General features: G+C 42.1%; 1 protein-coding gene across 2 annotated transcripts in view; it reads left to right on the plus strand.

The window, feature by feature from the left end:
- Positions 1-18,308, plus strand: part of LOC125239622 (gastrula zinc finger protein XlCGF52.1-like) — a 32,852-nt gene extending 14,544 nt beyond the window's left edge. Inside the window, exon 2 of one of the 2 annotated variants that reach the window (XM_048147239.1) lies at positions 16,840-18,308. In XM_048147239.1, the coding sequence (XP_048003196.1) occupies positions 16,840-17,948 (1,109 nt within the window). In that variant the 3' untranslated portion in view covers positions 17,949-18,308. Of the gene's footprint in view, positions 1-13,154; positions 14,612-16,839 lie in introns of those variants that run through there. The other variant, XM_048147238.1, reaches the window with a different exon arrangement.
- The last annotated feature ends 2,295 nt before the right edge of the window (positions 18,309-20,603 follow it).

Here is a 20,603-nt window from a genome sequence, read left to right on the forward strand (position 1 = left end):
GTCCTTGGCCACCAGGCCAGGCTTCCGTACAGGATTATAGGTCTCACCATCATGGTGTAGATCCACCTTAGTACCTTTGGGTTTAAACCCCATGTTTTGCCGTAAGCTGACCTACACATTCCAAACACTCTAAGTGCCTTGGCTGTGGTCAGTTCGACGTGTCTTTTCCAGTTCAGTTCTTTGTCTAGTGTTACCCCTAGATATTTCACTTCATTGGAAAGTTCAAGTACCCTTCCATAGAGCCTTAGTTGCTCCATGCCAGTAAGGGCCCTTTTCCTGGTAAACGGTACTACCACTGTTTTGCCTGGATTGATGGAGAGTTGTTGGTGGTTACACCACCTCTCCACTTGCCTCAGTGCTGTATTCATGATTTCTGACACCGTTCCCGGGAATTTCCCGTTTATGAGTATCACTAAATCATCTGCATAACCCACTGTATATACTGGGCCCTTATTTAGTTCTTCCAAAAGTGAGTTCACTACCAGGCTCCATAGAGTCGGAGAGAGAACCCCACCTTGTGGACAACCTTTTGTTGCTGTGGCTAGTAATTCTTCCCCCATGAGGGAGGACTTAATTAGCCGGCTGTTCAACATATTACCTATCCAGCGGCAGATGGTAGGTTCTATGCCATGTTTGAGTGCAGCATTATTGATTGCACCATATGTGGTGCGATCAAAGGCACCTTCGACATCCAGAAATGCAGCAAGACATAGTTCTTTGTTTTCTATGGCCTGCTCCGCTCTAGTTGTCACCAGGTGTAGTGCTGTCTCCGTGGACTTGCCCGGCTGGTATGCACATTGCAAGCGGTGTAGTGGATGTCTCTTGAGCGGACCATCCCTGATGTGTCTGTCCACCAGTTTCTCCAAAGTTTTAAGGAGAAATGATGATAGACTTATGGGCCTATATGATTTGGCTTCTGTGTAATCCTCTTTGCCTGGTTTGGGCAAGTATGTTACCTTTACTAACCTCCATGCACGTGGTACATGTCCGAAGGCAATACACGCTTTGTACAGTCTACTCAAGTGGGGTATAAGTACGTTAGCGCCTTCTCGTAGTAGTATGGGGTAGATTCCATCTGGCCCCGGGGCTTTATATGGCTGAAATGTCGATAATGCCCATTGTATTTTGTTGTGGTCTACTACCTTTTTCGACGTGTCCCAATTATGCCTGGTCGTGCGAGTGCACTGTTCCGTAACACTAATTGGTTCATCGTCTGGTACACTCTGATTTATTATCGAGCCTGGAAAGTGTGTGGCACACATCACCTTGAGGGTCTCTAGCCCCGTTTCAGTCATTCCACCATCACTCCTTCTAATAGAGGTGAGTGGGACTGACTTCGTTGTGGCTAGTGCCTTCGTGAGTCTCATGCCTTCCGGAATGGAACCGATTTGATCGCAGTGGTTTTTCCACGCTTTCCTTTTCGCTTTTCTCACTGCCTTGCTATACTCTGTGAGTTTTCGCGCGTAGAGCTCAAAATCATTACTTCTTTTGGCATCGTTAAAGACAGCCCTAGTTTCTTTCCTGAGTTTTGCTATCTCCGGATTCCACCAGGGTACCTTCTTCGCCAGGATTTTCTTTTCCGGGCAGTTATTTGTCCAAGCCGTATGGACGGCTTGCCCTATTTTGTCAGCTTCAAGTTCTATGTCAATAATAGAGTTTAGCTTACCATTGGGGTTTCCCAGGTCCGCCTTAAGGTCATCCTTGAACGATAACCAGTTGGTATTCCTGGGATTCCGTTTTAGTATAACTTCTACTTTGATCTTAGTGGTATACCTAAAGCATATATATCTATGGTCCGATAAAGAAATCTCCCCAGAGACATGCCATGAACTAACTTTATTACTTGCGTTGTTGGACGCTAGCGTTATATCAATGACCTCACCTCGCCTAGCATTGACGAATGTCGGCTCATTGCCTTTATTCAAGAGTTGTAGTGAAGAGCTTACCAGGAATTCCAGTACCTTCTCTCCTCTTCTGTTGACATCCGAGCTTCCCCAGATGACGTGGTGTGCATTCGCATCGCAGCCGATGATCAGGTCAGTGTTCGCCCGGCTGCCGTAGTCGACGAGATCCCGCAGTTGTGTGGTGATGGGATCCGCCGCCTCGTAAGGAAGGTAGGCTGATGAGATGACTAGTGCCTTACCCCCCTTTATTCTGGATCTTGACCGTGGTCAGATCCCTGGAACAGAAAGCATTTAGAAGCATAGCATCAATGCCGGTTTTAACATAAATACATGTCCTCATATTACTTTCGGAGCAGATATACAGTATCGTCCCGCCAGTACCATTCAAGCCTCTTATCTCTCCCTTGTAAATATATGGTTCCTGAATAAGGGCAATGTCGAACTTGTCGCTTTTTAGCTGCCTGGCCAGAAGGGCAGTGGCGGCCTTATTGTGTTGTAAATTTATTTGTACACACCTTAGCCCCTCCATTACGGCGGTTAGTGTTTGGTGGTGCTGAGATCAGCGGCCACCTCCTGGACCGTGTTGTCGCAGGACATGGGCGAAGTGGTGCCCTCCAGGTAGAGTTCTTCCAGACCGCGCAGGTCCTCCGAGCCCGCCATCGACGAGATCGGTGACGACTCTCGGGCCCAGCGCAGCCCAGCGAGACTCTCCCCGACTAGCACCACTTCCCCCGCCTCCGACCGGTCCCCAGCCACCTCCGCAGGAGCGCCAGGCGGCGCGTCCCGCTCCGGGGCCTCCCCGTCGCCGCCCCCGCGGCGCCCGCAGCCTTGTCGGCCGCCGAGTCCCCCTCCCCCCGTCCGTACCGGGCTCCACCCCAGCCTCTTCATGCTCACGCTCCTTCCCCGTCTCCAGGAGCTTGAAGTGGCTGGTGTCGAGCCCCGAGTGCAGAACGTAGCCGGCCTCCCTGATGACGTCAGCTGACACCTGGTCCATCAGGACGATGCGCCTGGTGTTCAGCTCCGACATCACGGTGTCGACCACCTTCCACTCGTCGGTGCGGAGTTTGGGGTTGCGCCTCTGCATCACCCGCAGAGCCAGCGCCACGTCCTGACTGCCATCAATCGCCGTACGCCAGGCCATCTTGACCGGTTTCGGCAGATCTTTGGCAGCCACGACTTCAGGCGCCGCCCGCCGATCTCTCCTCTTCCGATCACCGAGCGGAGCCATCCCACTGCGTCGCTTCCTCCGCAGGTGATGTGAAGCGCACCCCCGTGACAGCACCTAACGTGATGTCAGGCATAGGATCGGCCGCCTCGTCTAACGCCACGAGCAGGACGCTCACTATGGCCGACCTATGCTCCAACAACACCTTCTCCTCTGGAAAGGTCACTGGGACGATGGCCATCTTCTCGCTCGCCGCTACCTCAGCGAACGTCCCCCCCACCCTTGTTCGCTTGTGGTCGCCAGCGAGCAGAGAAGAGTCGCCACTGGCCCCCAGTGACCTCTTAGTTGCCTGCCTCCCCGCCCCACTAGTGGAGGGTCCGGCCCCCTCTTGCGCGTCTCGGTTCGCCCGCGCCTTCGCACGCCTCTTCTGCCTCCTGGTTGGGGCTACTCCTCCACCCGACTGCGCATCCACACCCTGGGGTGCAGTAGCGTCGTCAATGGCGCCCGGAGCCGCCCCACCAGAATTTGGAAGCGGCACGTCCCTCCCGCAGTTGGCCGTTGCTCCGCGGCCCATCCCCCAGCACCAGCGCTAGTCGGCTCCCCGAGGGGTGCTTGCTTTGCGCCCCCACTCTTCAACCCTAAGGGAAGAGACGGGTTGGTGCTGTTGGGATGGCCAGCTCCGCCGTGGCCCCTACGCTTGGCCCCCGTCCTAGCGGACGTCCACGTGTTGCCGCTGCCAACGCTCGTGGATCTGTCACAGACAGCCCCACTAATCGCTGGTGCAGCAACCTTTGCGCTATGCGCCTTCGCCTCATCCCGTACGGGTACGGCGTCCCCTCCCCGTCGTTACAGGTACTTTTGTATCCATAAAAAGACAATGAAAAATTTCAGCAAACTGGTTCCCCACCCACCACGGAGCCACACATTTGGAATGCATTGAAGCATTAGGGCTACCAAGTCTGCTATAGTAATCCAGGATGCGTTGTCTGTGAATCCGCACGGTGCCAAAACCCTGGTCAGCTCCTCAGCCGACGCAGTGAATCGTGCTCCGCCGATTACAGACCCCTACACCCCAGAGAACTAACCTTGTGGCCATCTGACTGGACACGGCAGCCGATTGATCCTAGCTGGCTAGACTAAGACCGCCCGTGTGAGATGAATATGGAGCCAAAGGAGCTTCGCCTAACAGGGATAACGACCGCAGACCCCTGCTTCGCCTAGACTCCCAGGATCTCCTTCTCCACCCGTACGGGTCCCCGCGCACGGCACAAACACGCGGGTGGCATTCTACCGCCTCCCATCCTTCTTTGTGGATGGGAAGCCCGCTGCGACATGCCACGTCATCGCCTACGGCTGATTATACGGGATACGGATCGTTGTTTGCCATCACCACCCCACCCCTACAGACTCGTCCTCATAAAGAAGTCAAGCCTACAGCGGCGGCGTCATGATGGCAAACATTGCGACCCATCTGAGGGATATGGATAGGTTGGGATTACACTAAGGGTGTTTTACAATGGTTCACTCACTTGGCCCAGTTGGAGGTGCAGTCATCCGGATGACAACACCTACTTCCGGTCCTTGTGTCTGCTCCCTTGCAAAACTTGCCCTACGAAGGTTCAACTGGTTGTTTCCGTTCTTACCTGTTTCTACGGTAGAACCAGGCAGTTAACAGGCGGTAACCTCGGGAAGGAGCACAACCAGTTTTGCCTCGGGGATCTCTGCAACCTGTGCTACTCCCGAGACCATTCACCATGCCAGCTACCGGACAGGTATCTGACATAGAGACAGACCCACCGCAAGGAGCGACCGGTCGCAAATTATCACTTGCACATGGACCCGCCTCCGCCCACCCCCCCCTTACACTGTGACATATATGGATGACGCCTAATATATGATTTATTTTCCGTTTCCATAAGGTTTGTTATGTTTGTTGTGTTTTAATATGATGATTATATTCAATAAATGTTATGTAAATAATTATTCCTGTTAATTCTTTTTTATATACCGACAACATAAAAAACATTAAAAGTGAAACCACATTTTACAATAAATTAAGGAAATGGCTGATTATTAATGTTTTTTACGACATCTCAAAATATTATTCATTTTTCATCACACCCGAACTTCAAATGTGCTATAGCACGCAGGCGGAGCGTGAGTTATAGAAAAATTGTTCTCCTAAGGGAATAATGAAATTTCTTGTACCATACTTAACTTTTTTACATCTATTGGGTTGGTAAGAAAGTAATGAGCGGTCGATTGAATTCCACATAAAATTTTTGAGAGAGTTCTAGAATTTTCTATGGTCGAAAGTATATAAAGGGCGAGTCGCACAGTTTCTCGTCAGTCATTCACTAGCTGTCGCCGAGCTAATATAAGGAAGAAAATGGACGAATTAAAAGTGCATGTAAGGCATTGCTTACTATATGAATTTCAGTCTGGCAATTCAGCCGCCGAAGCAGTGCGTAAAATATGTCAGCGTGTTGCTCCTGAAGTTGTGTCTGAGGCCACAGCGAAACGAGGGTTCCAGCGGTTTCGTAGTGGCGACTTTTCATTATCAGATCAACCTAAGTCTGGTCGACCGGTGAAGATTGATGTAGCCAAATTAAAAACCTTAATTGAAGGAGATCCGAGGCTAACGAGTCGTACTCTTGCTACCGAGTTAGGCTGCTCTCATGTCACCATAGAAACACATTTACACGAGTTGGGAAAAAACTACAAATACAGTGTTTGGATACCGCACGAACTTGATAGACATTAACTAAACCGTCGTGCCGATATCTGCATACAACTTCTGTCTTTTCGCCGCACATTCAACTGGTTGGACCATCTTATCACTGGAGATGAAAAATGGGTCTTATATATAAATCACACAAGCAAACGTCAGTGGCTAGCTCCAACCGAAAAAGGAATAGAGGCACCAAAAACAGAGCCTCACCCGAAAAAAGTTATGCTGTCCGTTTGGTGGGATATTCATGGTATTATTCACTAGGAACTCCTACCAAGTGGAATGACTGTTACCGCATCAGTATACTGTAATCAGCTTGAAAATTTAAACCAAAAAATCTGTCAGAATCGTCCACAGCATGCTAAAGTTTTTTTCTTACACGACAATGCTCGCCCACACATTGCAAAAGTGACTCGGCTAAAGCTATTGGAGCTAGGTTGGAAAGTGATACCTCATCCACCGTACTCTCCAGACTTGGCACCTACGGATTACGCATTGTTCAGATCGCTAAGCAATGCCTTGAATGAAAAGTTTGATGATCAAGCCCATCTACGACAGTACATAGCTGAGTTTTTTGAATCTAAACCTAAGAACTTCTTCGCCGATGCTATTCATTCTTTACCAGAACGATGGAGACAAGTAGTAGATAACGAAGGCCGTTATATTTTTGATAAATGATTAAAATAATAAATTAAATAAAAATTACAATATTGAATAGAATAGAATAGAATAGAATTCATTTATTCAGCCAATACATCACTACAAACATCAGAAATAGAAATACAAAGACTTAAAACAAAACAGTAGAAGTAGAAATGAGAGGCCGAAATGGTCTCCACTCAGCAATGCAGCTGACACGACAGGCGTGTCAACGGCGCTGGTTTTCTGCGGAGCCAGCGAGGTATGCGGGACAGCATACTGGTTGCGGACATCGTGAATATAGATAGTGTCAATTAAATACGTTAAATTTATATTATATATACACACATACATATCTAAATATACAGTAGCAGAACTACTAAAAAGGCATATAAAAGTAACAAAGACGACATACGGAAAGGAAGATCGGAAATATATATTTTTAATGAAATAAATAAATAAATAAATCTAGCTCAAACTAAATAATGTTTCAGGCAGCAGAACATTGTTGGTCCATTAGGTACGCTTTTAGTCGCAATTTGAAAGAACCTATAGTAATGCTCTGTCGGATTGGAGGTGGAAGATTATTCCAGCACTTCGTGGCAGCGTAACGAAAGCTGCCACGAAATGCAGCAGTTCTGTGCCTTGGGCAGAGCAGTCTGGGAGCATGTCTTATGTGGTGATGGACGGTCAATTTCTCAAATAAATACACCGGCTTTTTACTGACACAGATACCAAAAAGGAGCGAGGCGAAATGTAACATGCGTCGATTACTCATGTTTAACAGTTTGTTACTACTCAGGTATGGGCTTATGTGTGTCCGAGGTGGTATTGGGAAGCAAAAGCGAGCACACGCATTTTGCAGTCGTTGAACGATTCTTTTTGTACGAGATAGTAAACAGTTCCCATATACCGTATCCGCGTAATTAAGTTTAGACAGAATTAGAGTATCGCAAAGCTTCACACGCATGTCTACACTTAAATAATTTCGCACCCTGTAAAGAACTGTTAACCTGTAGAAGCAATTTCTGACCGTTTCAACGACATGGTTTTCAAAGTGCAAGGAACTGTCCATAAGGATGCCTAAGTTACGGGCTTCTGAGACCATGTCTACCTTCTGACCTGTAATGTTCACGCTCGGGTTTAAAGCGTTGATTCTGTTCACTTGTTTTCTTGAACCTAACACCAGAAACTTGGATTTTGTAGGATTAAGCACCAAACTGTTCATTTTTGACCAGCTAGCAATACGATGCAAGTCTTCGTTTAATTTATCGACTGCCTCTTTAGTGTCTTCTGGTTTAAAAGATATAAAGATTTGAATATCATCGGCATATACATGAAATTTGCAATGACGTATGTTTTTTACAATATCTGAACTGTAGAGGCTGTATAACACAGGACCGAGAATGGAGCCTTGTGGAACTCCTCTGGACACTGGGAGTAATTCAGATGATACACTAGAACCGTCAACGCCGCGCACTTCAACAAACTGTGATCGGTTCGATAAATAACTCGCAAACCAGTTTATGGTACTGTTACTAAAACCATAATAAACTAATTTAGACAGAAGAACGGACGTGTTTATACTATCGAAGGCACGAGAGAAATCTAGTAGTGCCAATATTGATCCCTTGCCTTCGTCTTGTGCAGTTAGGATTTCATCAACTACATCCAACAGAGCTGTAGAGGTACTGTGACCTTTTCTGAAACCTGACTGTCTTTCTGGTAATATTTGGCAGCATTCAAGAAATTCAGTTAACTGCATACATACGGCCTTTTCTAGTACTTTAGAAAGGAGAGGTAGTATGCTTATTGGTCTCAGGTCCTTGTAATCGGATGGATGAAGTATTTTAGGGATAGGCTTAACAGACGCAACTTTCCACAGCTGCGGAAAGACATTTGTTTCTATAGATTTATTTACGATTTTTGTGATTGTCGATAAAGTTCTTGGGAGGGTCAGAATTACCATGTCCAGAGATATGCCATCTACCCCAGTAGCGTTCGTTTTTAATGATTTGATAATTTTTGCAACTGTTGTTTCATCTACAGGGTTTAAGTTAAACTCATGTGGACCATGGCGATTAGATTCGAGAGAAATTATATATGGTAAATCAAAGTTATTATTGCCAGGTATGTTAAGGAAATAGGAGTTTATACAATCAGGATCATTGAGATGGGTCGGTAATTCAGTGTGTTGTGATTTGAAGTCTACTAAGTTGTGTTTGATATTTTTCCAAAGTTTTGTAGGGTTATTAAGGTTTTTATTTACATGGTACTGGAAATAAGCTGATTGTTCATAATGGAGTGAAATATTTACTAGGCTTTTCAAATCTTTGTAATATTTTTTATGGAAGTCCAATTTCGTGCGGTGATATTTAGTGTGAGCTAGGTCTCGTAGGCGCATCATCTCCCTTATATTAGAAGTGATCCAAGGGTAACTATTTTCCTTAATATATACTTTTTGTAAAGGAGCATATGTATCAAACACATTCGTCAAGCAATAATTAAACTGAGCCACCATCTCGTCGACGCTGCCCTTCACCATTTCTTCCCAGTCTATAACATTGATAGTCATATTAAACTTATCTAGGTCAATATTTTTAATAGGTCTGTATAAAAACATTTTCGAAGGTGGCTTAACTTTTTTAACATTTAGTTGGCAGGTAATAAAAGCATGACTGCTGAGGTCAGGGATGTAATTAACGGACACATTTGATATAGACTTGTTGCAGCAGATAACATCAATGAGAGTTTCACTGTGTTCTGTAAAGTGCGTCGGCTCAGTTACATATTGTGATAAGTGCATATAGTTTAAAAAGTTGGTTAGTTTCCTTGTATTGGGCTCACGTTCGTTCAAAACATTAATATTAAAATCGCCTAACAGAATAATATAATCGAACATGGCAAAAGTGGTTAAAGAATCAGTAAGTGCATCCAGAAATGTGTCAACATTAAACCAGGGAGGTCGATACGCAGTTCCTACAGCCAGTCTAAGACCACCGATATTGAGACTTAGCCACATCTGTTCAACTAATGGCGCTTCGGGGTGCTGCAGCCGTCGCGCGGTGAGGCCGCGCCGCAGGTACATGCCGACGCCGCCGCCGCGCGCGCGCCCGCTCGCGGCGTCGCGCGGCACGTGCCGCAGCCGGTAGCCCGGCGGCGCAGGCGCGCGGGCCTCTTGCCCGGCTCTCAACCATGTCTCACTTATGGCCATTATATCTACATCATAGCGTGCCATGGCAACAAGAAACTCACTATGTCGTGTACTAAGCGAACCAGGGTTTAAAAATCCAAGGGTCAGTTTTTTATTTTTAATAAATTGTATTACAAAAGAGAATAATATTTCACAATATTTACTGTGAAGTAGGTACAGTCTTAACTGTGAAGCATGTCTCCAGTCCAAAATCTTAAAACAAAATGATTCTAGGTGCGCGTACCTGTATATCGAGTATAAGTATGTACTATTACCATTTATGCAAACAACAAATAAGTACCGGTTATATTTATTTGAGAGATGACTGGAATTTATTGGTAACCTATCATGCTTTGCCAGGTCTATAATGTAGTTTACATAGGAGATAAGTGAATAAATAAAACAAACAGTTGTATACCATGCCGTACTTATTTTTAAATAAATATATGTTTCGATAAGCATGCTATTGTAGTATAATGTATATATATGGTTAAATTGATATAGATAATATGTCGTCCAGTGAACCGTCCGTACCAGTAATACATAGGCTGCCTTGAATATAAACTTAGGATTACAAAGAACATGCGAAATTATTTTAGCACAGATAGTGGCACTTAATTTAAAATATACCTGTAGACTATAGTAGTAACAATGATTATCACTTGATAAGTATACTGTTGCTTTTGTTATTATAATATACAGAGTTAAACACTTTAAATACTGCCAGTAGGCTCCAAACCAAAAACCTGATGCAGTTCAGCTTCTGTGCGAATACGGCGCGGGGAGTCTTTTTGACTACTTTGCACATAAATGGCACCGTCACGTGTCCACGGGTGACGCCACTCTAGACGTCTAGATTCCTGGCGGGCCAAGAAAAGCAACCTTCTGTTTGCTTTTGTGAGTCGCTCATTAATGTAGAATTGACAGGTTTGATCGCTGTCCGCTCCGGGTAGCTGGAATCCCTTGGTGTTAGCGCCGCGCCGCTCGCGCGCCGCCCGCAGCAGTCGCTCGCGCAGCTCTCGTCGCACCAGGCGCAGTGCTAGCGACCGCGGCCGCACGTTATCGCCGTTGTCACGCCTTGCACCAACTCTCGTTGCACTGACAATTTCTTGTTGTTGTATAGTGACTTCAAGTTTGCTGCCGATAAGCATCACTAGGTTAACCGTGTCTTCACCGCTACTTTCCGGTATTCCCGATATTTCTAGGTCATTTAGCAGAAGTTCTTGGTCGCGACGGTCTAATTGTACTTTGAGCTGTTCTATGGTGTCCGCTAGTGCACTCGGTTCGTCATAGGATTTCTGACTGAGGGTTGATTCCACAGCAGAGACTCGGTCCTCCACGGAGTCCATACGTGAGCTTAAATTGGAGAAAGTGTGTGAAAGTCCGTCGATTTTTTTATACAGCTTTTCTAAACACTTATCAATCATAACTTGAAATGTAGCAGTTAAATCACATTTTAACTTTTCAAAATCATTTGTGGGCGCGTCGCAACTGTCCGGTATATTTTGAAGCAGGCCGTCCTGTGGAGTCTGGTCCTGTAGTGTCTGTGGCGGGCTGGGTCCCTCTGCAGGTGAGGAGTGATTGCATCGCACTGGTGTATTTGTATTACCGACTTTAGGTTGCTTATTTTGACATTCCGGGCACTTCCATTCAGCGCGTTTGCTGATTTCCATTTGCTTGACTTGTTTTTCGCTGAAACCCGCACATTCCAAATCGTACACTTTCTTGCACTTCGAGTTCGAACAACATAAAAACAGTCTGGTTTTAATTGCCAGCTGACAGCCAGCGCAGGTTTTTACAGACATGTTGTTGGTTGTTATAGGTGGCATACCTATTGATTAAAAGTGATGTTGTTTTAATGAGTCCAGCGAGGGTAAGCAAATAACTATTAGTCCTAGCTATTGCTTTAAAACACAAATAACTGGCGATTTTATGTCCGATTTGTTACACAAAACACTGATTATAGTTATTTGACTATTATTTTACACGAATATTCGCGCACAGCGGTACTTAAGTATTTTTTGAGATTAAAAGCGTAAGAGCAATAAATTTCGCGTCCGCTCAGGTGCTATCTCGCACTACCCTCCTATCTCTCGCACTACTCCCTATTGGTTATGATTCGCTCATTACTTTCTTACCAACCCAATATTTACATATTTTTTACATTATGAGTGTGATGAAAAACATTGTGTGTAATTCGGGGAGTACGAATATTACAAACTCGAGTCTTTAAATCGCTTCGGAAAGCCGTCGCGATTTAACTTACTCTCGTTAGTAATATTCAACTTCCTCCCCTTGTTGCACAATGTATTAATGTTTAATAATTAAATTTTTTTTTTATTATTGTTCGACATCTATTTTATAAATTAATTATTGAATTTGTTTCAGAGTATTTTCTATTTTTAAAATCTTGTATTGCACCCCAATTATAATAATTTAATTTAACTTTGACATGTACAATTTTTAATTTTACGAATAAATAAATATGAATATATGAATATAATAAGAACATTTTACTTAGGTATCCTTACCTCACAAGTACCTAATTGCTTTTTCTACTCCCGAACTGTTAATCATCGTTTACAGGGTCGTGCATAGATCTTTAAAACCCTACATAAAAGTCTATTCCCCAAAGTCAGCGTCCGCCGGCTTCCCGCGCACGCGCGCAGTAACGTTCTAACAATGCGTTGCCATGGTTACAGTGCCAAACAGTTCGTTTTTATTTTTTTCGTAGTTGCTCGCAGCTGACAGTGCAAACCTTTGCGTCAAAATACAGGAAACAGTGTGAATTTCACGAAAGTTATTTTAGAAAACTATTAAAAAGTAAGTGCATGGTTGTAGAAAAAGTATTGTATGCAGCGGTGTTTAACTGAGTCAAAAAATGCTCGTGGCGTCTTTATTAACAATTTTCGACTTCGCTTCAGATTGTTATCCACGCCACTTGTCTTTTTTGACCTCCTTTAAACGCCGGTTGCATAAAATACTGTGATTGTCTATTGCTTTGAAAAACTGTGACATTCTTGAGCGTGTGCGTAGGAAAAAAATCAGTGAAAATTATACAGCGTGTATTTTTGATACGACCACATTATTATTCCCTATTTTATTATTCAAATAGCAGCGTTGGTGTTACTTGTACCTTATTTTTATTGAACATATTAACACTACTTATAATTGTCAACTGTCGATTGAACTCGATGCAAAATATAGGCACATTTCAATAAATAAAGTACTCCTTGGTAACTATGGCTAATATTGTCTTCGGTTACCGCGATAGTTACTCATGAAATAAAGCTATAGAAACGGATTAGATCGCGTATAATGAATATACAATTCATCCCGACGTTTCGAACACTTTACAGCATTCGTGGTCAACGGGATGAATTATAAATTCATTAATACGCGATTAATCCGTTTCTATAGTTTTATTTCATAACTATGGCTAAATTATTTTCCTTGTATTTAAACCTAGGTCTCGTTTTTGTGGTAATATCAAAAATACATACTGTATTTTTTTCTTTTCAGTGACACCTCACGGAGAATGGACTAGCGAACAAGAGAGGACACAAGAAGCTACAAGCTCAAACAAGCAGACAAGAAAAGAAAAAGGAAAAAACACACAAAAGACAGAAAAATTTAAAGTTTCAACCGAAGAAAGCAAAGAGCAAGGAAAACAGAGACAAAACACAGACAAAACTAAACCTGGAACTGAAGAAAACAAAACATACATATGTGATTATTGCTCCAAAGTATTTACAGTTAGAAAAGTTTTCGTCGCACACATGTACTTTCATTCCGTACATAAACCTTTCTACTGCGACATTTGCAACAAATATTTAAGATCCCACAAATACGCGACCGTCCACAAACGCATGCACACCGGGGAAAACCCTTATCAATGCGATCTGTGCCAAAAGCGGTTCAGAACTTCAACTGGTTATAACAGACATCTCCGTTTACATCGAGGCGAAAAGCCTTACTCTTGCAATCTTTGTGATAAGAAATTCACCTGCTTAACACAGATGCACAAGCACACACGCAGTCACTCAGATGAGAAGCCTTATGGCTGCGAAGTTTGCGAGAAACGATTTAAAGAAAGATCGCACTTAAACACTCATGCCCTAATTCACAAAGGGGATGAAGCTAAAATATTCTTCTGCGAGAAATGTCCAGCTAAGTTTAATCAAAGATACAAATTGGTCACTCACTCACATACTCATTCGGAATTTAAAGAGTTTGCTTGCAATACTTGTGAAAAGAGGTTTGCGAGTAAACCCCAAGTGGATAACCATATCAGAATAAAACACTCTGGAAAAACATACAAAAAAAGTCCAAGGTACACGTTTTTGTGCGACTTATGCGACAAGCATTTTAAATCAAATGTAGACTTGCAAAGACATAAGCGTAGCCACGCTGGAATCAGACCCTTTTCCTGTGACGTTTGTGGAAAAAGCTTTTTCCAAATAGGGCATTTGTCTTCGCACAAACTCATTCACAGTGGTGACAAACCTTACATTTGTGATATATGTAACAAGAAATTTGCGGTTAAAGGGTATTTGAGGAAACACAAAAGAATCCATACTGGTGAAGTTATGTATCCGTGTAATTTATGCGAGAAAGCGTTTAAACATAAAGGTAGACTGGTGCAACATTTAAAGAAGCATGACCGTGAATCTGAACCATCTTAAATCGATACGTTTTTGATACTATACCTATTTAAACTATTACCTCCTTATTCATAAACGTTCACTAAAGTTATCAAGCCGATAAAGTTCGTTTGTCCCTTTCCGATGTATTGGTGTGATAGAAAGGGACAAACGAACTTTAGCGTCTTGATAACTTTAGAGTACGTTTATGAATAAGGGGGTTAATGTATAGCTTTAAGATTAAACTCTGTTATTTCATTTTATATTTAATGTAGACGGTCAATCAAATCTTGGCAATAAAAAGGCGCGAAATTGAAATTTTCTGTGGAAATGAAACCTTCGTTTTACTTCGCCCTACATTTTCAATCAGTTTTTAAGTGTTATGGCTCGTCGATGATTCCGCCAACGTCAAGGTTTAGGAAGGCACGCGTTTATGAAGACAATCGGCCGATTTCTTATGCGCACTGCCAAGGAGTGGAATTCCTTGCCGGCGGTTATATTTCCGAGCTCATATAACCCTTCAAATCAAGAGTGAACAGGCATCTTCTGGGCGAGCTCACTCCATCGTAGGCCACGTCTTTGCCTTTGGCTAGTCTGTGGCCAAGAGTAAGCCCATTTATAATAATAATAACATAAAAATAATAGTTATTTGTTATACAAGGGGGCAAAGTTGTATTTTAACGCCGAGTGTGGAATTGAAAAACGAGCAAGTGAAAGGAGTCTATAGTTGAACCACGAGCGAAGCGAGTGGTTCGAGAATAGAATCCTGAACTTGCGAGTTTTTGAACACACGAGAAGTAAAATACATTTGCACCCGAGTGTAACACAAAACTTTTCCCCTCACTATAGCGAGGAAACTACAACGCAAAAAATGCGTTTGTCACTGCTTTGAGTAGTTCCACAGGCGGTAAATCATCTTTATTACTAGATTCACCTACTTTTATCAATTTTAAAGCAATTAATTTGACTTTATTCAAGGTCAAATTACATTACCCACTAGTGGATTAAATGCGTTTTTACCCGCTGGTATTAAAGGACAAAACACGTGTTTCCGAGCTAGTGAGGGGAAAAAACATTTTTCAAATATGTCGCCTTATTTTAGTGCCAAGATTTGGTTGATCATCTTTAACACTTGAGTTTTCACTACTGAAGTGAATTCTATAATCCACACAAGATGTTTTTTTTATTATTACAGCTTTATTTATTCAGTGATTTTCTAAAAATAAGTTTTTATGTGTTTGTTGTAATTTCGCTGATCCCTTATTGGGTAAAAGCCACACAAGATGTATTCGTATTTATATATGTGCACAAAATTATGAAATTAAATTTAAGATATTAGTGACACTTAGAAACAAGTTTTGTTTTGTTGCGTAGCGACATATTGGTAATAATAAATAATTTATAAGAAACTGTTTTTTTTTTTCTTTTCGTACTGTGAGCTTTGGACTGTTGATTTATAAACTAATCCTGAATTAGGTAATTACTTGTCTTTGTCTGCCATATTTACTCTTGTCTTTGTGAGAAAGGAATAAAACATACTTTTACATTGATCTCTACTACCCGAAGTTGTCTGGTAGAGATCGCTTTTTAGCGATAAGACCGCCTGTTGTTGCTTAATTTCTTGTTTGATCTTATTTGTTGTATGTAATTACTTAATGTGCACAATAAAGAATATTATTATTCTCAGTATTTATTTTCATTCTCTAGGCTACTAGGTTTTTTACAATATGTATATAAAAATAAAATATAAAAACATTTACAAAACAATATAAAAACATATAAACATATTAATTATTATTACTATTTAAAAACATATAATTATTATTCCTCTTTACTCATTTTAATTCTTAGGCTAGGTTTTATAATATGATTATTAAAGTAAAATACAAAACCACATACAAAACAATACAAAATATATAAACACATTATAAAAAACCTAACCTAGGGTGCCGCCAGCAGCGGGGCAGGGCCCAAGCTGCCGGTGGTTAGGGCCGCAGAGAGAGGAACCGTCGGACTATCCGCGCTGTGTCCAAGATTATCGCCTTCTGCATCTGGCCCTTGATCCAGCCACCTAGCGAGAGTCTCTTTTTAAGATGTTGGTCGAGACTCTTCGCTATGAGACCGTTCGCTGAAACGACTATCGGAACAATGATCGTTGATTCAACATCCCACATGGCGGTTATCTCGTGAGCCAAGTCTAGCAATCTCAAAGGACAATAGACGGAACAAATTAGTTCCGTAAGTCCTCCCGTCGTCAGCACACCGCACCCTCGTTGAGCTCTGGCAGTCTTACTCACCGGCAGGAACACAACACTATGAGTAGGGTCTAGTGCTATTTGGCTGCGGTCTTCTGTAAGGCGGAGGTACTTCCACAGTTGGGCTCTGCTCTAGATTCGAGCGAGACAATATCCGCTGTGCTGTGCCCTACCACACAAAGCGGAATATCATTCGCTATGCCCTACCTCCTCCTTCTATGCCCTACCTCCTCCTCTATGCCCTACCTCCTCATATGTAGTATAGACACTATAGACTTCTCAACATTAACTTATACTTTTTTTTTTCAGTACCTCCATTTAAAGCGGAAAGCGAACATCAGGCAGAGCAAAGCGACGTTACGCCAGATTTGAATGAAAACAAAACACGTATAAAAAAACAACATTCAAACGTCAAGGTCAAAAACAAATGCGGTTCGACGTCAGATTTTAATAAAAGCAAGACACGTGCAATTAAAAAACAACCTACAAATATCAGAGTCAAAAACAAAAAAGAAGCGATAGACAGCAAAACACAACAGCGAAACGAACATGCAGAAGTCAATGATCAAAAAGCAACTTTCACTTGTGACACATGTAGTCAAGTGTTCACAACCAGAGGTCTGCTCACAAAACATTTTAGAAACTACCACGGACCTTTTGCCTGTGAATTTTGCAACAAAGAATTCAAATATCGCTCGCAGATGTACAATCATCGACGAGTACACACAGGGGAGAATATAAACACTTGCAAAGTATGCGGGAAAAAGTTTACATTGCTATCGCAACTGAAGAGACATGAGAGTATCCACAAAGACATAAAACCGTTCAGTTGTGAGATTTGTAAAAAGCAGTTCAGACAATCCGCACAACTGTATATTCACGCGCAAATCCACCAAGGAGACACAGCAAAACGATTCGCCTGCAAAGAGTGCCCGATGAAGTTCACACACAAATACAAACTGACCCGCCACCAGCGCGTACACACAGGTGAAAAACCTTACGAATGCAATATATGCTTCAAAGGGTTCTCGCAAAATGTTTTACTCCGGCACCATATACGAATCCACACGGGCGATAACCCGTTCACTTGTCAAACGTGCAATAAGAGTTTTCTGTCAAATCACGATTTGCAGAGACACGAAAACATACACACTGGGAAAAAGCCTTTCCAATGTGATGTATGTGAAAAAGGTTTTACTCAGAGAACTCATTACACCATGCATAAACTTAAACACACTGGGGAGGAGATGAGTTACCAGTGCAACATCTGCCAGAAGAGTTATCAGTCTTCACATAGTCTTAAGAGACACCTTCGCATACACGACGACTCTGGGCCATATCGCTGTGTATTATGCGATGAAGAATTTACGGAGAAATCACAATTGGCAACCCATTTGGTGACCCACAAAGGAGAGTAATCTAAACTATTTTATTGCGAGCAATGTCATCAATACTCACGAGAGTGTTCATTTAAAAGAGTTGGATTGGAAATTATGTAAAGAGAGGTTTAAGGAAAAAATCGAGCTCGATAACCACATTAAGTTGCACCCAGAAAGTACCACACGAAAAGTTTTCTTATGCGAAATTTGTGACAAGAATTTTATGTCTAACATAGACTAGAAGTGATAGAAACGTAATCATTACAAGCTTTTATTCAACTTGCCTTGCCATGTTAGTGCATCAAAACGTAGAAACTAAATTTGACCCACTTCCCGATTGAGCTGAAATTTTGCACACATATGTAAATCACGTGACAATGCAATATTATGGTATCATGGAGCTGATCTGATGATGGAGCAGAAAGGTGGTCATCGGAACTCTGTTATGAAACGTCGTATCCCCGTCGAGTAAGGGGTTTTTAGAAACGTCTCGGAGAGCAGTAGATGACTGTTGAAAGAAAGGAACAGTCGGCGATAAAAGCTTGTGCCAAAAATGATTTTTTTGCGAAAAAACTTATTTTACGAGTTACTTTCGATACTCATCATCAGAGGGCGGAATTGCTCATGTCAAAAATCAAACGTCAATCGAGTTGGAACGTTAAATTTTATCGACTATCGATTGAACTGAAATTATCAGTATATTGAGTTGTTTTCGTCGTAAGTAAGACGAGGATACTTCTTTATCCATTTGTTGACTGTTTTTCGTTTTAGATTAACCATTTTTTTTCAAACGTTTTTGCAAGAGGACTATAGTGACAAAAATGGTATTCAAATGTTATACAATTTACTTTTAATCTAGTCAAAGAGGTCAAAATCAAATGGTCGAATAGCTAATCAGAGGTCAAATAAGGGCAGAAATTTAAAAGGTGATTGTTTTTATCGATAGCTAAAAATGTCGATAAAATTTAACGTTCCAACTCTATTGACGTTTGATTTTTGCCATGAGCAATTCCGCCCTCTGCTCATCATCATCAATCATGGCCACATCATCATCATCATCACATAGTCTGTGGTCAAGAGTAAGCCCATTTATAATAATAATAAAAAACTTGCGGCAAGTGTTTTATCCAAGTGGCGCATTTAATGGCACACAAACTCCCTCATTCGGGAGACAAACCTTATAGTTGTGAGGTATGTAATAAGCAATTTGCAGTTAAAGGTTATTTGAGTAGGCACAGAATTCGTGGTAGTGAGGACTCGTATTCGTGTGACAAGGTGTTTAGACTTAAAGGTAGGTTCGAGCAACACTTAAAGAAGCACAGTTATGAAGCTGAATCGTTATTAACTGATACATATGTCTGTCACGGGTTACCCTCATCTGGCAGAATAAATTTGGTCTGAAACACACTTCGCATAACATGTTTCGCAGAAACACTTTTGTTCGAATGTTAATTTTGCAGAAAAAATAGTTGGCATTATTACTACCACACATACGACACACTTAGCAGGATATTACTTTGGTCGAATTTGATTTACTATAATTTTACGTACCATAATAATCATGTAGCATACTATTACAAGAGCAAAATTACGACACGCTACCAAAAAGGAAGTACCGTCCCAGAACCACCGTTAGGTACGACGACGAGCGAAACGAAGTGGGGTGTTAGGTATCTTGCATCCCTAATACGTCGGACTCGCTATCAAAAACAAAATTGAAAGGAGAAGGACAACTATGCCGACTAAATATTATGCACAAATATTATCTGCGAAAGTACTATTCGACTAGAAGACTATTATGCTCATTAACATTATGCCAATATACCATTCGGTATTATAAAAATCTGCTAAATGATTTATGCCAATGCATATTCTGCGTAAGGTGTTTCTGCCAAGATACAGATTATACGAATCAAATAAATGCGAAAAAAGTTTCTGCAAGACATTAGTGAACCGTCTGACACTCAATATTCACAACGTGCATGACAGAGTGGCGCTCATTGTCATATTGTCCCAGAGCTGTAAGAACCTCTTTTTGACACATAAACACCCCCAAAGTCAGGACCAAACCACTGGATTGAACTGCATAATCCCAAAGTCCTTTCAACTGAACGTCTTTACTATAGCAGGAAAGTACGTGAAGCGATTGAAATCACGAAACATAGCAACATACCTACTTCAAAACAAATGTGTCAAAAATGTGAACTTACAAATTCGGAACAATATCAACCAACATCAATATTTTGTATAATACTTGAGAATTAGGAAGGTCTGGCGACTCTGGGCTCTTTGTCCGAAGAAGAACCCTTTTGTAGATACCTATAATATTACAAAATGACATGTAATAGTACATTACAATATAAGTGCGGAAAAGGGTTACGAATACCCTCTTCGCGCGTGTATCGTTCGACGTTTTTCAGTACTCGTGTCGATTTAAAACACCCCCTTCGGTCGTGTTTTAATTATCGCCACTCGTTTCGGATTTCTTCTATACCGCACTTATATGGTAATGCACTATTTTTCAGTACCTACAGATGGAGTTTTTTTACGCACAAGTGCGAGAAGTGGTCTGGTTCATTATATGCTAGGTCGAAACTGCGGAGTGCCATCTGTAGTATCTGTACTGAAAAACGTCGTACGATACACGTGCGAAAAGGAAATTCGTTTTAATTTATCGCCACTCGTTTCGAACTT

The sequence above is a fragment of the Leguminivora glycinivorella genome, chromosome 26 (genome assembly GCF_023078275.1).
Source record: "Leguminivora glycinivorella isolate SPB_JAAS2020 chromosome 26, LegGlyc_1.1, whole genome shotgun sequence".
NCBI lineage: Eukaryota > Metazoa > Arthropoda > Insecta > Lepidoptera > Tortricidae > Leguminivora > Leguminivora glycinivorella.